At 49.1% G+C, this 16,773-nt stretch overlaps 1 protein-coding gene across 2 annotated transcripts in view; it reads right to left on the reverse strand.

Annotated features, from left to right (window-relative positions):
* TBC1D2 (TBC1 domain family member 2) overlaps positions 1-16,346 on the reverse strand; it is a 51,502-nt gene extending 35,156 nt beyond the window's left edge. For both annotated transcript variants that reach the window (XM_044920518.1, XM_021691336.1), the window contains exons 1-3: positions 15,807-16,346; positions 11,215-11,356; positions 6,517-6,664 (exon numbers count right to left, since the gene is read on the reverse strand). In XM_044920518.1, coding sequence (XP_044776453.1) covers positions 6,517-6,664; positions 11,215-11,356; positions 15,807-16,181 — 665 coding nt within the window. In that variant the 5' untranslated portion in view covers positions 16,182-16,346. The remainder of the gene's footprint in view (positions 1-6,516; positions 6,665-11,214; positions 11,357-15,806) is intronic.
* Positions 16,347-16,773: the final 427 nt, after the last annotated feature.

A 16,773-nucleotide genomic window follows, 5' to 3' on the forward strand; every position in this document is an offset into this window, starting at 1 on the left:
ATCCCAGGACCCTGGGATCATGACCTGAGCTGAAAACAGATGCTTAACCAACTGAGCAAGGTGCCCCCAGAGCTTGCCCTCTTGAAGAACTTGCCCCAGGCAGCTGCTGGTCCATGGAAGATGAGGAATACGAGGAGCAGACCTAGATCTTACCAGTAATGTGAAGTGAACCTAGTCTATATCAGCTGAATCCAGATGTGTGAGAAATAAATGCTTATTATATGACACTGAATTTTGAAATGTGTGTCTGCAGCATTATCACTATGAAAGTTGACTTAGGACATGAGTTTGTTCTGGGGTCAACTGTCTGTTTTTTTTAAATTGAGATATAACTAACACATAACATATTCATTTCAGGTGTACAACATATTTATTCAACATAGTGTGAAATGATCACCACACTACGTCTAGTTAACATCCATCACCACACACAGCTACAAGATTGATTGATTGATTGACTGATTGATTTTGTGATCATAGATCAACAGTTGATACCAGAGACCTAGAATGCAAGAGAGGAAAGAAAGCAATTTTGGACCCATACAAACTGCAGAGTTGAAATTGAAATTCTCGCATACAGCTGGGAGTCCTGTGAAGAGGTGAGTTAGGAAAAAAAACAGGCCTGCTGCCAAAACCACACAAGGACATTCTAGGTGAAGGCTCCAGGTTCTTGTGATATTTTTGTTTGGTTTTGGTGTCAAGATAACATTGGCCTTCTAGAATGAATGGGGAAGTATTTCCTCATCTTCTTTTTTAGGGGGAAGATTTTGTGAAGAATTGGTATTAATTTTTTTTTAAATATTTGGTAGAATCCACCAGGGAAGTTAGCTGGTCCTAGGTTTTTGTTTGTGTGTTTGTTTGGGGTTTTTTTGGGGGGGAGGGGTAGGTTTTTTATTAATTTAATCACTTTACATGTCACAGGTCTACTCAGATTTTCTCTTTCTTCTTGCGTCAGTTTTGGTAATTTGTGTCTTTCTAGGAATTTGTCCATGTCCTCTACGTTATCTAATCTGTTGGCACAGAATTGTTCATAGTACTCCTTTATAAATCTTCTGTATTTCTGTAAGGCTGGTAGTAACATTCCAACTTTTGATCCTGACTTCAGTAATGTGAATCTCATGTCTTTTCTCGGTCTGTCTGACTAGAGGGTTGTCAATTTTGTTGATCTTTTCAAAGAACCATGATTTGATCTGAAATTTGTTTTTAAAACAAAATCCAGTTTTTTGGCATAGTTGGGTCCAGAATAAGAAATAAGATTGTACTTTAATGAAGAGTATAGCTGACTGATGGATGGCAAAATGGATCTCTTAAATAAAGAACAGAGAAGAAATTAGAACTCAGCATTTCCAACACTTGACTTTGAAATTTGGTTTCTGGCTCCTTTTGCTCTGTTATTATTAAGATCCTACTGTATGGAGCCTTGGACTCCTCGGGCTAGTCACTTCCCCTTCCCAGTTCTTACTTTCCCCATCCACAGATAAAAGGGTAGTGGTCATATGAAAAAGAAAATGGTGGTCATGAAGAGCACTACTTACTGAGTACCACTTTGTGCTGGATCCTGTGCTGAGCCCTGTTAATGGATCTCACAAATCACAGGCACACAGCTGGAGAGGAACACATTCTTATACTAGAGGTGCTGGCTGCATGGGGTGACCATCTTTGCTGCCTCTGCTTCCTCTTGCCCAGGAAGTACAGCCTCCCTAATGCCAGGGGCTCACAAGCAGTCATCCCTGGGGTAGGGCAGGGTATAGAAACCCCAACTCCAGGGTAGCAAAGGGCCTCCTAAGCTCTAGCACACATCTCCTCTGGGGACAGGGTGCTCACTCACTACTGACACAACCCAACGGGCCACTACCAGCCAAACTATTACACTGGAAGAGGTATCTCCACTTCATAAATTTATTGACCTTGTATGGAGCAGATCATAGGTCATTTTCTGGGTAGGATTAGCTCTAAGTCTGAAAGGCCTGGTTAGTGTCAGGGAAGTGGTCATAAAGACTTGCTCTGGAAAGATAACCTTGGGCAAGCCATTTAACCTCCCTGAGCCTGGGTTTCCTGATCTGCAATGAGGATGAAGAACATGTCCACAACAGACAGTGACTGGGCCCTTCCATGGGTCAGGCACTAAGATGACACTAGTCATTCAACTCATTCAATCCTCACAAGAGCCCAGTGAAGTGAGTCTTAGTATCACCTCCATTGTACACAGAAGAGAATAGAGATTCAGAAAGGATAAGTAGCCAAAGCCACAGAGCTAGTAAGTGGGGAGACAGCATCAGACCCGGACGTCTGACTCTATGCCCTAAGAGCTAAAATGTTATGACACTACCTTACAGGTTTGTCCAGACAACTTTGTGATGGTGCAAAGAACCTAGCACAGTGCTCTAGAAGCACTCCTACTCCCTTCCCCAGAGTATGACCCAGGCTCTAAGACCAGCCAGGGCCCAGGGTGCAGGAGACAAGAACAACCCCCGATCCTACCAGGGCTCTCAGCAGCCCAGGGCAAGTAGCCCACTTCTTGCACTTTTCCCTCACATTTTCTGTGGATTATTACAAATGTCAGGAGGGAAGTAACCAACTGATCCTCTGAAACTTCCTTCCTTTCTCTCTCTGCATGTTCTCTCTCCCACTTCTGTTTGTAGCCTTTATCAGGCACAAACCTGGCTTAAGCTTGGTGAGACCACACTGGATATATCCTGGCTGGATGGCTGGATTTCTCAGCCCCTTCACCCCCACAGCAGGCTCCCAATGCACCCAGTTCCCTCCAGCTCCCCCTGAGGGAAGATCCCCTGCAGGGCACCCTCCTTGTCCACTCACCCTGGGGGGCTCACCCATGCCTGACACCCCCCAAGTCTCTCCCTCCAGCTCAGATTACTCTCCTGAGTTCCAGGCCCCTCCATCCAAATGCCTCATGGGCCAGCAGGCCTTAGAGGACACTCATCGTCTTTTCTCTAAAACCTGCTTCTCTCCTGGAAACAGCATCACCACCCTTCTAGCTACCTGAGGGAATTCAAACACTGAGGCCAGCAGGGAAATGCTGTGTCTGAGTCACACAGAGCCAGGGATCTCTAATCCAAGTCCAGGGAATAATCTAAGCTGCTCCTTAAGAGGTCCCAGTCTATCTGAAGTCCACGCAGAAAATAAGCACCACAACAGGATCAGAATTGGGTACCATTTGAATTCCCAAGAGCTTCCTTTTCTTCAGTTAGATTAATGACAGTAGCACCAGACAGTATTTATAAAGTGCTTATACCATTGCCAAGCACAGTTTTAAAGTACTTTGCATGCATTGACCCACAGGCACTACTGTATTTACATCTCTAACAATTTAAATGAAGCACAGAGAAATCAAACAAGTTGCCACGGGCAGCACAGCCCCTGACTGGTGGACCTCTGATACAAGTCCAGGCAGTCTGCCTCCAAAGCTCAGGACATACTGCTATCTTCTTATGAACTATTTAAAACAAATCTTACTAGTGGGAAATTGTATAAATAATGAAAAACAAATGAAAAAGTAGCTGAGATATGATCAATGTACAGTAAGTTACACACGTTAAAAGTGAATTTTAAAAAAGAAAAACAAAACTAGAGGCATCACAATTCCAGGTTTCAAGTTATATTATAAAGTGGTAGTAATTAAAACAGTATGATACTGGCAAAAAAATGGACACATAGATCAATGGAATAGAATAGAAAAGCCAGAAATAAACACACAGTTTTATGGTCAATTAATCTTCGACAAAAGAGGAATGAATATGCAATGGGAAAGACATTCTCTTCAACAAATAGCGTTGGGAAAACTGGACAGCTACATGCCAAAGAGTGAAACTGGATCACTGGATTAAAGATCTAAATGTGAGACCTTAAACCATAAAAATCCTTGAAGAGAGCACAGCAGTAATTTCTCTTACATTGGCTGTAGCAAATTTTTCTAGATATGCCTCCTGAAGCAGGGGAAACAGAGCAAAAATAGACTATTGGGACTACATCAAGATGAAAAGCGGCACTGTGAAGGAAACAATCAACAAAGCTAAAAGGCAACCAACTGAATGGGAGAAGATATTTGCAAATGACATATCCAGTAAAGGATTAGTATCCCAAATATATAAAGAACTGATACCACTCAACACCCCAAACCAAATAATCCTATTAAAAATGGCAGAAGACACGAACAGACATTTCTTCAAAGAAGACATCCAGATGGCCAATAGACACATGAAAAGATGTTCAACATCACTTATCATCAGGGAAATGCAAACCAAAACTACAATGAGATATCACCTCACACCTGTCAGAATGGCTAAAATTAACAACACAGAAACAACAAGTGTCGGTAAGGATGTGGAGAAAATGGAACCCTCCTGCACCATTGGTGGGAATGCGATCTGGTGCAGCTACTCTGGAAAACAGTAATGAGGTTCCTCAAAAAACTAAAAATAGAACTACCCTACAATCTAGCAATCACACTACTGGGTATTTACCCAAAAAATACAAAAACTCTATTTCAAAGGGATACATGCACCTCTATGTTTATTGTAGCATTATTTACAATAGCCAAATTATCGAAGCAGACCAAGTGTCCATTGACAGATGAATGGATTAAGAAGGTGTGGTATATATACACAATGGAATATTACTCAGCCATAAGAAGAATGAAAGCTTAAAAAAAAAAAAAAAAGAAGAATGAAAGCTTGCCATTTGCAACAACATGGATGGAGCTAGAGAATATAATGCTAAGTCATAAGAGAAAGACAGATACCATATGATCTCATTCATATGTGGAATTTAAGGAACAAAACAAATGAACAAAGGAAAAAAAGAGAGAGAGAGAGGAGAGACAAACCAAGAAAAAGACTCTTTTTAAAAAAATTTTTTATTGTTATGTTAATCACCATACATTACATCATTAGTTTTTGATGTAGTGTTCCATGACTGTTTGTGCATAACACCCAGTGCTCCATGCAGAACGTGCCCTCTTTAATATCCATCACCGGCTAACCCATCCCCCCCCCATTCCCCTCCCCTCTAGAACCCTCAGTTTGTTTTTCAGAGTCCATCGTCTCTCATGGTTCGTCTCCCCCTCAGATGTCCCCCCCTTCATTCTTCCCCTCCTGCTATCAAGAAAAAGACTCTTAACTATAGAGAACAAACTGGTGGTTGCCAGAAGGGAGCTGGGTGGGGGAATGGGTGAAATAGGTGATGGAGATTTAAGAGTACACCTAACACGATGAAAATAAAATAAAACTTACGTAAAAAAATTTTTAAAAAGTGGGTTGCATACAGTCACTCTGGAAAAAAAAGTGAATAATCTAATGTGTTTCCCATATGAAGACACTTGTGATGCCATTATCACGTTACATTCAGTATGATCTCAGATATGCATATATGTATATAGAAAATGCAGAGGAAAGAGATATACCAAATGCTAAGAATGCTCTCTGGGTGATAGGATCATGGGTAATTGAAAATCTGTACCTTTCGAGATGTTTCTAATTTCCTACAAAGAATATGCACTACTTTGGGGTGCCTGGGTGGCTCAGTCGGTTAAGCATCTGCCCTTGGCTCAGGTCATGATCCTGGAGTCCCAGGATCAAGTCCCGCATTGGGCTCCCTGCTCAGCGGGGAGTCTGCTTCTCCCTCTGCCCCTCACTCCACTCTCTCTCGCTCTCTCTCTCAAATAAGATCTTTAAAAAAAAGATTTTATTTATTTATTTGACAGAGAGAGACACAGCGAGAGCAGGTACACAAGCAGGGGGGAGTGGGAGAGGGAGAAGCAGGCTTCCCGCCGAGCAGGGAGCCCAGTGCGGGGCTCGATCCAGGACCCTGGGATCAGGAGCTGAGCTGAAGGCAGGCGCTTAACGACTAAGCCACCCAGGCGCCCCTCAAATAAATAAAATCTTAAAAAAAAAAAAAAAAAGAATATGCACTACTTTAAAAAGTTAGAACAAGGGGCGCCTGGGTGGCTCAGTCGTTAAGCGTCTGCCTTCGGCTCAGGTCATGATCCCAGGGTCCTGGGATCGAGCCCCGCATCGGGCTCCCTGCTCGGCGGGAAGCCTGCTTCTCCCTCTCCCACTCCCGCTGCCTGTGTTCCCTCTGTCGCTGTGTCTCTCTCTGTCAAATAAATAAATAAAATCTTTAAAAAAAAAAAAAAAGTTAGAACAAATGTAATATTTGTTTGTTTGTTTGTTTATTTGACAGAGAGAGCAACAGCAGGAACACAAGCAGGGGGAGTGGGAGAGGGAGAAGCAGGCCTCCTGCCGAGCAGGGAGCCCGATGTGGGACTCGATCCCGGGACTCCGGGATCATGACCTGAGCCGAAGGCAGACGCTGAACGACTGAGCCACCCAGGCGCCCAACAAATGTAGTATTTTAAAGTAATGATGTGATGAATTAAAAATGAAGCCCCTAACCTTCTCCCCAGGCCCACCTCCCTGCAGGGATCACACCAGATCATTGTAAGCTCCAAAGAAGGGGCTGTGTGCAGCCTGGCCAGCCCCTCAGTCCCACCGTACTTACTGTATTTCAGTTCCAAGATGCTTGAGGGAAATGTTCTGAAGGGCCAAGGGCATGGCAGGCACGGGCTGCAAGGCAGCCGCCACACCCACAAGCCCGGGGGGCGTTCGCACAGGGCACAGGAAGTCCTCCAGCTCTGCCTCCTCTTGCTCTGGGGAAAGAAGAAAAGGGCAGTCATCCACTTGGGTCACTGCACTTGGACACACTAGACAGAGGTGCTACAGGCTTAGCTCCCAGGTGGGAGTCGGGGGCTGCCCGAGCAAGCCTTCCTTGTAGGTTAAGAGCAGCCAAAGAGGCAGGCTTTTCATCATATGTTCTCCCAGGAAAATGATGCATCTTGCTGAGAAAGTCTTCCTGAAGACTCCGTTAAAATATGCAGAACTGCAGATACTTCTACCTCTGAGAATCCATCCTAAAAAAGTTATCTGATGCAGATAAAACTTTATGAGCCAAGAGGTTCATCCTGGCCCTGTCTGGCCTCAACCTGGAAATAACTCCCTCAAACTGGAAGTAAAGATCTGGGGAGAGGTTAAATAAATCACGATGCCCTCAGAAAACAGAGTATTATTCAGCCGTTTAAAAGGATGCTAATGAAGAATGTTTAAGAACACAAGGAATAGGCATGATCCTCCATGATCCTGGAGGAAGGGCACTGGAGCAGGGCCTAGAGGGCAGGAAAGGATTTTGACCTGCCGAAGAAGTGAGGGAGGATCTTTCTGGGTGTGTAAGTACAGGCAGCAGCAAGGGGTTCCAGGCCCAGAGCTGAGGATGCTGGGAGGGACCAGAGGAGACAAGGCTCGGAAGGACAAATGGGCAGGGGAGTGCTAAGAGGGGAGCTCATCTGGCTGGACCCACAGGGCCCTCTGGGGGATTCAACAGAAGCCCCAAGGAATCTGGCCTACAGCTGTGGAGTTGGAAGACCTGAAGCCAAATCATGGTTCTGTTGGAAGGGTGCTATGACCAGGCTGGAAATCACATTTTCTCTTCCAGCCTCAGGTTCCACATTTTTAAAATGGGAAGGATACTCCCCACCCTGTCTCTTGCAGAGATCAAGGATATGAACATATTTAGAAAACCATAAAGCCCCATTCTGTGGACTTGCATCTTTCAAAAGTAGTCTTTAACCCAGACTTTGAGTTGATTCAAAATAATTAAGGTCTTCTGGTTTATCAATACTTTAACCATCTTTATTCTCCCTCATTCAGAGCAAAAACATGTACAATGTGTCTCAGATTTTAATGTCTTGGCAAGTACTTCCCCTAACTGCCAACATCTGTTTTAACTTCCACCTGTGGCCCTAAATCTCCTTTGAGGTCACACCAACTAAGCCTTGGCGGTAAATGACACCGCTGGTTGGATTCACCAGGGAGGAAACAGTGGCTCAGAAGGCTTCTGGTGGCCAGGGTCACACAGCCGGCAGCCGAGCTGCGCACTCACAGTTCCTTGCTTTGCCACTAAAACTATGTGGCTTGTCAGAGCAGGCTTTGTGACAGGCAGACGGTTCCAAGAAGGGAGGGGCTGCCCCCGGAAGGCACCAGCCCCCAGTGCACGGAGGTCTTCAAGGGACAGCTACGGTGGTGATGCCACAGTGAAGGTCAGCACTTCCTGCAGGAAACAGAACTGATTGCCCAAGGCTCTGGTCTGGGTCATACCCTCAGTGAGGAGAAATACCCTCAGTGAGCAGACCACACACGGAATTCTCGGCAGCATTTATTTGTAATTCTCCCTGTGCCTGAGCTGCAGGCACTGCTCTAACACCAGGAGGAAGTCACTGCCCAGTGAAAGGGGCCTGGGCCAGCAGGTCACATCCCGGCCGGGCCCTGTCCGCAGGTGCTTCCTCAGCACGAGGAGAGGGTTGTGAGCCTGCAGACTAGGGTTCAAATTTCAGTGCTGACATTTCCTTGCTCTATGACTTTGAACAGCTCCCTTGGCCTCTGTGGGCCTCAGTTCCCTCTTCTGTAAGATGGGAACAACACTACCTTATAACATTGATGTGAGGATTAGATAACGTGATGCGTGTAAAGTGTTATAACAGTGTAAGTGGTATGCATATTTTTATGATAATATATACTTACAAGAGTGCTATTTCATGTAAATTGGGTCCTACTTGGGCAACATATAAATTATAAATTGGTTTGCCCTTGATCTTTCTCAGCTCTTGTGGAGACCAATGTTTCGGTAAAGCATAAAATAAAGGTATAAACGTTTAAAAGCTGTAGAGAAGCGAACATCACTTGCAGATTGCTCAACAGCAGTGATAGGACACTTCTTACAAGATGAAATGTCTGTGACTCAAAGTCAGATGTGAGTCAGTTGGTTTTCACTGCTCTAGGAGCAGGCTTTGCTTCCTCCCAGGAAGGGTGGAGACTGGAGGTGGGGCAACCTGCTCCAGACAGCTAATCCAGGGCCTCCCAGCTTGCTCACAAGTCCAGAAACGTCTTTCTGGGTGGGCTGGGGAAGGTTTTGCAGGGACCTGGTCGGGGAGGGTGAAGGCTTGCCGTGGGAGGAGAAAGGCTTCAGGAGAAGCCCACATCCCAGCTTCCTGCGTCTCCCACCAGTGTCCTCCTTGGACAACGTCCTCCCCGCCATGTCCCCAGCAGGGGCTGGCCCAGAAGAGGCCCACTAGGTGTGCTAAACCAAAGCCACAGAATTCAAGAGCTTGGAAAGAGTTCAGCACAGTAGAAGAACCTGTGGGATCCCAAAGCCATTTCAGTTCCAGACATACAAGAATTCGGTTATCAGGAAGAGTGTCTCGTTGCTTCTAATCTGAGGCTGATCTCCAGCAACTGTGCTCACTCAGGCTGCAGTTCTGCACTCAGCCAGGGTGTCTGGCTCTCTGGCAGATGGGGACTGGGGGGTGGAATGGAAGTACAGAAGCACAAACAAATCCTTCCCCAAAGAAAGCCCTTACAAGCATGAAACACCCAGAAGGTTCTTGGAGGAAATGACTGATAATTATTATTAACACTAAACAACAGCCGTTATTATGTACGTGTACACATGTAACAACCACCTTATTAGGACAGCTACTATGCATTGAGCAATTACTATGTGCCTGGCATTAGGCTAAGGGTTTTACGTTCCCTTCCTCATTTAATAATAAAATCCAATGCATTCGCTCACAAATATCCAATGTACCAGGCAGGGCACCCGGTACCAGGGACATAAGTGACAAAGACATGGCCCCCGCCCCTGGGGGCAGAGACTGACAAGGATGCTATAATGAGAACACAACGTGACAGGCCTTGTTAGAACCATGTGAACAAAGTGTTGAGGGCTCATACAGAGTCCAGCTGGCAGAGTGCTGGGGGGCTTCCAAGGGGAGGCTGGCAAGAGCAGGAGGCAACACTGGAGCGTGGCTATAAAGAACAAGCAGGAATTTGCCAGGCAGACACGCTTCTGGTGCTGCTGAAGCTCACGGCACGAGGTGGGCATTGGGGGGAGCAGGCAGAGGTGAGACAAGAGAGGACGAGCCCTGAGCATTGTGCTGAAAAGCTGGGCCTGGGACGTGGTGGGGGGCCTTGCGAGGGGACGGGGCTCCAGCACTCATTTCAGAAAGCCCACTCGGGCCGCAGTGGGGAGGATGGGTCCGAGTTGGCAGGCCGCCGCGACACGGGACACGGGCCAGGGCTGAGGAGGCTGCTGGGGCTTTCCCGCTAGGAGCTGGGGCCTGACCCGGGGCACTGGCAGCGAGCAGGGGCCGGAGGGCAGGCACGGCCAGCACGGTGACAGACCGGCTTGGCTCACCACCGAGACTGCCGAAGGGGCAAGGGGCGAGGGCGGCGCCCTGTTCGGCAGCAACCGGGTAAGTGAAGGGCCATTTCAAGGGGGGAAGGAAACTGGGGGAGCAGAGGGTCAAGGGCAGATGAGCTCGGTCTGGCACAGGTAGAACACCCAGGTACAGAGGTCTAGAGGTGCCTGGCCACAAGTCGTGCCCTGGCCTCTTTGGCCTCCCTGTTACCACGCCGCAGCGTGGAGCTGTGACAAGTCTCCAAGCTCTTACGGGGGCAGCGGGGGTGCTCTGTCCCGATTCTCAACCTGCCAAGCACACTGCCAGCCACGCCCCAGCGTGGGGTGGGAGGGTATGATCTCCAGGACTCCTCCACGCTGAGGGTGTCCTAGGACTTGGGACCGAGAAACTTCCTTTGCGGCCCACGTGGGGGTGAAGGATTCTGCTTACGGGACCACTACGGATAAAACCACTGCTCTACCCAACTCGCAGCACAAAAGCCTACGTGTCAGAACAGCAACAATAGCTGCATTTCTCACTAACCTTCCTCACAGCAACCCTGTGCGAGTTTCTCCAGAACTTCCCATAACAGTCATCGAACTAGCAGCTGCCGTTTCCTGAGCTCGGACAACGTGCAGGCCTTGTTTCAACCACTCCAGGTGCATGGATTCACTGAGTTCTCATAATAACCCTAAGAAGTGGGTATGACTTATGAAGCTCATTTTATACGGAAGGAAACTGAAGCTCAGAAAGACTAAGCGCACAGGATTAGGATTTGAAGCCAGACGTCCTGGCCTCAGAGCCCCTATTCCTGCCCTCGAGGCTACACTGTGTCCTAACTGATCCTGACTCACCCCCCTAGCTCTTTGCTTCTTTAGCAGAGGCTCCCCCCGCTCACTCCCAACAGGAGGGGCAAGGCTTGGTCACCACGAGCCTTGGGGGTGCGGGCAGGAGGCGAACCCACTGGGTACCTAGCTCGAGGCGCAGGGCGGGCCCGTTGGCAGCCAGGGCGGCATCGGGGGCGGCGGGAGGCGCAGGCGGGCTGCTGTGGAACTCCCAGCGCTTCATCTGCAGCTGCTGCAGCCAGTACAGCATCACTTGCTTGGTGGCGGCCTGAGAAGCACAAGGGTTAATCGGTATGGCCCTGTGCCCTCACGTGGCACTGGGTCTGCGACGCGGGAAGGTCCCAGGAGGCTTGGTAATTCTCTCCCTCCCAGAAAAAAACAAAACAAAACAAACTGTCACGGCCGATGGGTGCCCACCTCTGAAACACCACCCGCTTCTTGGCCACAGAAGAGAATCAGGATCGGCCCCAAACCCTGAGGTCCCTTAACCTTTCTGGGGCTCAGTTTCCTCATCTGTGCTAGGACGGCGACAGCACTCCTGTCATGGGGCAGTTAGGAGGATGCCATGAGGTAAGGAAGGTGAAGCGCTCAGCACAGTAGCTGACGCACTGCAGGTGCTCAAAACGGGCTCACTGGACAAGGGCCTTTGGGGGCGGTAAGAGACAGGGAGAGAACTTTGAAAGTCTGGCCTGGTGGTGGGGGGGGGGCTGGCACCATTACCATCTCCCTTTGCGACATCTCAATGTCTTAACTGACTGTGATATGGTGATTTGTAAGAAACATATATCTGGTCATTCAAATGACCAAAAGCATATTTTTCATATGTATTTGATCTTTGTCCATGGTTTCTGGCTCACAGCTCCTAAATCCCTTAGAATTTCCTGGGATAAGGGCGATAAAGATGACTTTTGTTGTTTTAATACGGTAACTCTTAGAAAGCCCTTAGGTAACCTAATGATGGGGGTGCTGGGTGCCAGGAGAATCAATCATGTGATTAGGCTTGGAACTTTCAGTCCCATCCGCCTCCCTCCCAGGAGGGGAGAGGGGCTGGAGGCTGAATGGGAGAATGGCCAACGACTTAGTCAACATAACTATGTAATGAAGCCTCCCTAAAAACCCAAAGGACTGGGTTTGGAGAGAGCTTCTGGGCTGGTGAACATGGAAATGTGGGGAGAGTGGCGTACCCGGAGAGGGCGTGAACACTCCTGCCCTTCCCCAGACCTTGCCCTGTGCATCTCTTCATCAGCCTGTTGACTGGTATCCTTTTTCACATCCTTTAATAAACTGGTGAATGTAAGTGTTTCCCTGAGTTCTGGGAGCCGCTCTAGCAGACTAATGGAACTTAAGGAGGAGGTCATTGGAAACTCCAATCTGTAGCTCGTTGTCAGGCACACAAGTAACAGTCTGGAGCTTGCCACTGGCATCTGAAGCAAGGTGTGGGAGAAGTCTTATAGGACTAAGCCCCTTAACCTGTGGAATCTGAGGCTGTCTCTGGGTAGACAGTGTTAGAATTGAGTTGGGGGTGCCTGACTGGCTCAGTTGGTAGAGCACACAACTCTTGATCTCAGAGTTGTGAGTTTGAGCCCTACATTGAGCATGGAGCCTACCTAGAGAAAGAGAGAGAGAACTGCTTGGTGGTGTGGGCGGGCAGTGGTAGGGGGACCCTCCATGTCCCACGTTGGAATTGGGTCCAGGAAACTTAAAAGACTGACTTTTTATGGAATGGAGAGAAACCCTCCTCTGTTTTGGGGATGCACCAAAATCATGGATATGACTGGCGATTGGAAAGCCATATGCACACAGTAACGACACAGTGGCACCCTTCAGGTACCCCAAACAAGGCAATGGTTGATGATGGTCATTAGTCTCCCTGGATGATCCAAATACCTACTTTCCCATCTATTCTGTTGCTGGATCCTCTAGGAGGGACCAGCCCTTCTACAGATGGAGAACTAAGGCTCCGAAGTTGCTCAGGCAGGTGGTGGCGGAGCTGGTCCCAGAACGTGGATCTCCCCCTTTGGACCAGAGCTTTGTGGTCATTTACGGCCCGGAGACTGTGGCTTACCTAGAGAAGGCCTGGGATCAGTTGGGCCAAGGAAGCCAGGCAGCTGGCTGGGAGTGGATGGTAAGCCTCACAGAGCTGCCTACAAGGCCATGTGAGAACAGCGGCAGGCGGCAGGCTATGGGGCAATCAGGGCAGGCTCCCCCTTCTGAGTGGTCCACAGGTAAGGTGTGCACGAGGCCAGGGGGCTCCATGAAAGAGGCCCTAGGCCTGTCAGAGAGGTACCACGTAAGATAAAATAAAATGTTGCCCACCAGTCTTCTCATTCTATAAACTCTCCCTGAGAGACCCTCAGCCCCTCCCAGGCCTTCACCATGACCTTTTGCTAACAAGCTCCAGCCCATACCCAAATGCCCCATTTTATTAATTCACTGGACAGGTGTATATTAAGCACCTACTGTACGTGTCATGGTCCCATCCTCTTGGAACTTAAGAGTCTACTGGGTGGGTGTTCTACGGCCTCCCTCAGTCGTGACTGGCCCAGCTGGACAGTCAGCCACCCTGACTCCTCCCTTGCATTCCTCCTCCCTCACATCCCTAGTCACCCCCATTTTATCTCCCTCCCCCGTCACAGCTCTAGCTCACTCACCATTCTCTCCCGATCACCTCCTGATGGACTCCCTGACCAGCAGCCTTGCCTTCTAAGTTTTTCTCTATCCCACAGCCACATTGAGCCTTCTAAACATTTTAATCTCACAGAGCTTCCTTGCTTAAAGCTCTTTGACAATTTCCCACAGCTCACAGGACAAAGTCCAAGCTCCCAGGCCTAACTCACAAATGCCCTATGCTGCAGCCCCTGCTCTCCCACTCCAACTTTTGGGCCCCTCTGTACCCCAGGCTCCTGTGATTGGCCAGGACACTCTGGGCTGTATCATGTTTCCTGTCTTTGCCCATGGGGCTCTCGTGGCCAGGAATACCCTTCTCCCTCTTGTCTGCTCGTAGAAAACCAAATCCCTTTTTCAGGCCTCAGATGTCATCTCCTCCTCTGTGCTTCCCTCCTGGGTGGACCCTTCCGCTCAGTAGAACCACACTTTGCTGGTACAGACCTAGCGTCTCTACAGAACATTTCACTGTGTGTGCCAGTCTCCCTCAGTTCCCTTATCCCCGCAGTAAGCTGTTGGAGAACCTGGGGGCAGGTATGATTTGGCTCCATGCCCCAGTGCTTAGCACAGAGCCAGGCACAAACAGATCAAGGGAACAGTAAAAGACATGTGTTGGAGATCCAGTAGACAGCACTCAGCCTGTGTGGGAGGGGACACATGACCCATAACCTACATGACCTCTAAAATGCCTTCCCTGGCCTGGAATTCCAGGTTTGCCTTATTTTATCTGATTTTCCCAGCCTGGTCACCACCCAAGCCCAGCCATTAAAGGGGAACTGAAACTATGGGCTACATCCAGAGGCTCAACAGATGTCCAGTTGGCTGGGAGTGGGGGTGAAGGGGCAGAAGACGGGGTGGGGTCGGGGAGGCTGTCTCCTGGCACAGTCTTCTCTGATGAGTGTGAATTCCAGAACTCTTAGCCCAGATTTGTCTTTCCGCTTTTTTTTTTTTTAAAGATTTTATTTATTTATTTGAGAGAGAGAGAGAATGAGAAAGAGCACATGAGAGGGGGGAGGGTCAGAGGGAGAAGCAGACCCCCCGCCAAGCAGGGAGCCCTATGCGGGACTTGATCCAGGGACTCCAGGATCATGACCTGAGCCGAAGGCAGTCGCCCAACCAACTGAGCCACCCAGGCGCCCTGTCTTTCCACTCTTGACATGAACATTATGACCTTGGTTCTATCACCATGTGGGTTCATTAAATAGGAATTTATTGAGCACCCACTAGGTGCTAGGCTGTATCTAGATGCTGGGATTAATTCAACAATTTGTAGGTGCCAGATGCTTACACACCTTGTTTTAAACCTCACAAACTACCTAGATTCTAAGAGGTTAAGTAATTTGCCCAGGGTGACACAGCTAGTAAGCAGCTGATGTAGAATTTGAATCCAAGCCTGTCTGAGTTCAAAGCACATGGCCTTTCCACTGTTTCAGGCCTTCTCAGTTAAAGGTGATAATAAAACAAAACCTACTGATGGTAAAACACGTTAAGACACGCCTCTAGGAACATTCTAGGCTGATCTGAAAAAACCAAAGTATTTTATCTCCCAATCCCTGCCAATGTTTGCTAAGCATTCACTCCTCTTGGCCAAAATGTCAAGAAAAGTGATTCAGAATCCGGGCCACGAGAGGATTGCACAGTTCATATTTTGACTATATTTCAGCCCCAAGTAAGAAAGTTAAGGTAATTGCATTGTTAAGGCACACCAAAAAGTAAGTTTTGATACAGTACTGAGAGGTAGACTCAGGGATTTCAAGTGTGGGCTACACCACTCTGGAGATGCATGACCTCTGGCTGGTCACTTCATCTCTCCAAGACTCTGTTTCTTGATTCTAATATGGGTACATCATCCCAGCTTTTGTCGTGGGAGCCCAATGAGGAAATGGGTGTGACTGCGTTTTGGAATGCACTAAACCCTGGCCACCCAGGGTTCATTGGGGGAGATCAGAGCCTGTGATCCTTGTTCCGGTAAATTTACTGTGACCACCCACACGTGCCCAGCCGTGCCCTGGGAACTCACCCTGGCTGAAAAATTAAAAAACTGCTCCATTTACCTTCAGAGTAATAATCCGGCTGGGAGTCTTGATTTCAAAAGTCCCCTCCTCGGCGTCCGCCTTGCAGTCAAAGACCGCACTGGAGAGGTCGATGCTGTCCAAGGGACTGGCATCCTGCGCGGTCCGCGAATAATACAGGTGACATTTCTTCTCGTCGTAGAAGAACCAGCGGGATTTCCAGCCCCGAATGGGCCCTTTGCCGCCAAATTTACTTAGATAGCCACAGAGTTTCTTGGGGGCCGCCTCCAAGGAACGGGCGCAGCCCTCCGACTCCTCTGCAGGCAACACCTCGGGGCCTCCGGCCGAGCAGGCAGGCTCTTCGGACCTGGGGACGGAGGAGCTAGACTCTGCGGGGTTCTCGTGGGCGCCCTCCATCGCCGCTAGAGACCGCCGACGTTCTGGAAGCCAGCAGCCAGCTCCGGCCCAATCTCGGAGACTCAGGGGGTGCTTCCCAAGAGGAAGAAACCTGGGCGGGGGCGGAGCCAGTAGCGACCCGCCCCCCGGAGACGGCTAGAACGCGGACCGCGGCGGTTAAGTGCGCCTTTGACTGAAAGCCCAGGTGGGGCGGCTGGCCACGCCCCTCCCGGCCTCACTGCAGCCAGGCCACGCCTTCGGCACGCCCTCTGCCAGCACCGCCCATCCCGCCTGCTTCCGGCTTTTACTCCACGCCTGTCAGCCATCGTTAGTGGGGGTAGCTGCGGCGCGTGAGGAGGCCCTCAGGTTGAAGGCGTGGTGTCATTGAGCTAGGTTAACTGGCGGCAGAGAAGCGGGAAGAGACACCTGTCTCTAACTAAGCTGCCTTGGTAACTCGCGTAATAACGTAGAAGGACGGTCTTTCTTGCGTCCGCCTTTACCCGCAGGTGCGGTGAGGGTTACCATCGGACGGCGCATTCCGCGGCCATTGGCTGAGAGGGACGCCGGCTCGATGACGCCACTTCCGGCGCAGCTCTGGGCGCTCACGAGTCTG

This window comes from Neomonachus schauinslandi, chromosome 13 (assembly GCF_002201575.2).
Source record: "Neomonachus schauinslandi chromosome 13, ASM220157v2, whole genome shotgun sequence".
Lineage (NCBI taxonomy): Eukaryota > Metazoa > Chordata > Mammalia > Carnivora > Phocidae > Neomonachus > Neomonachus schauinslandi.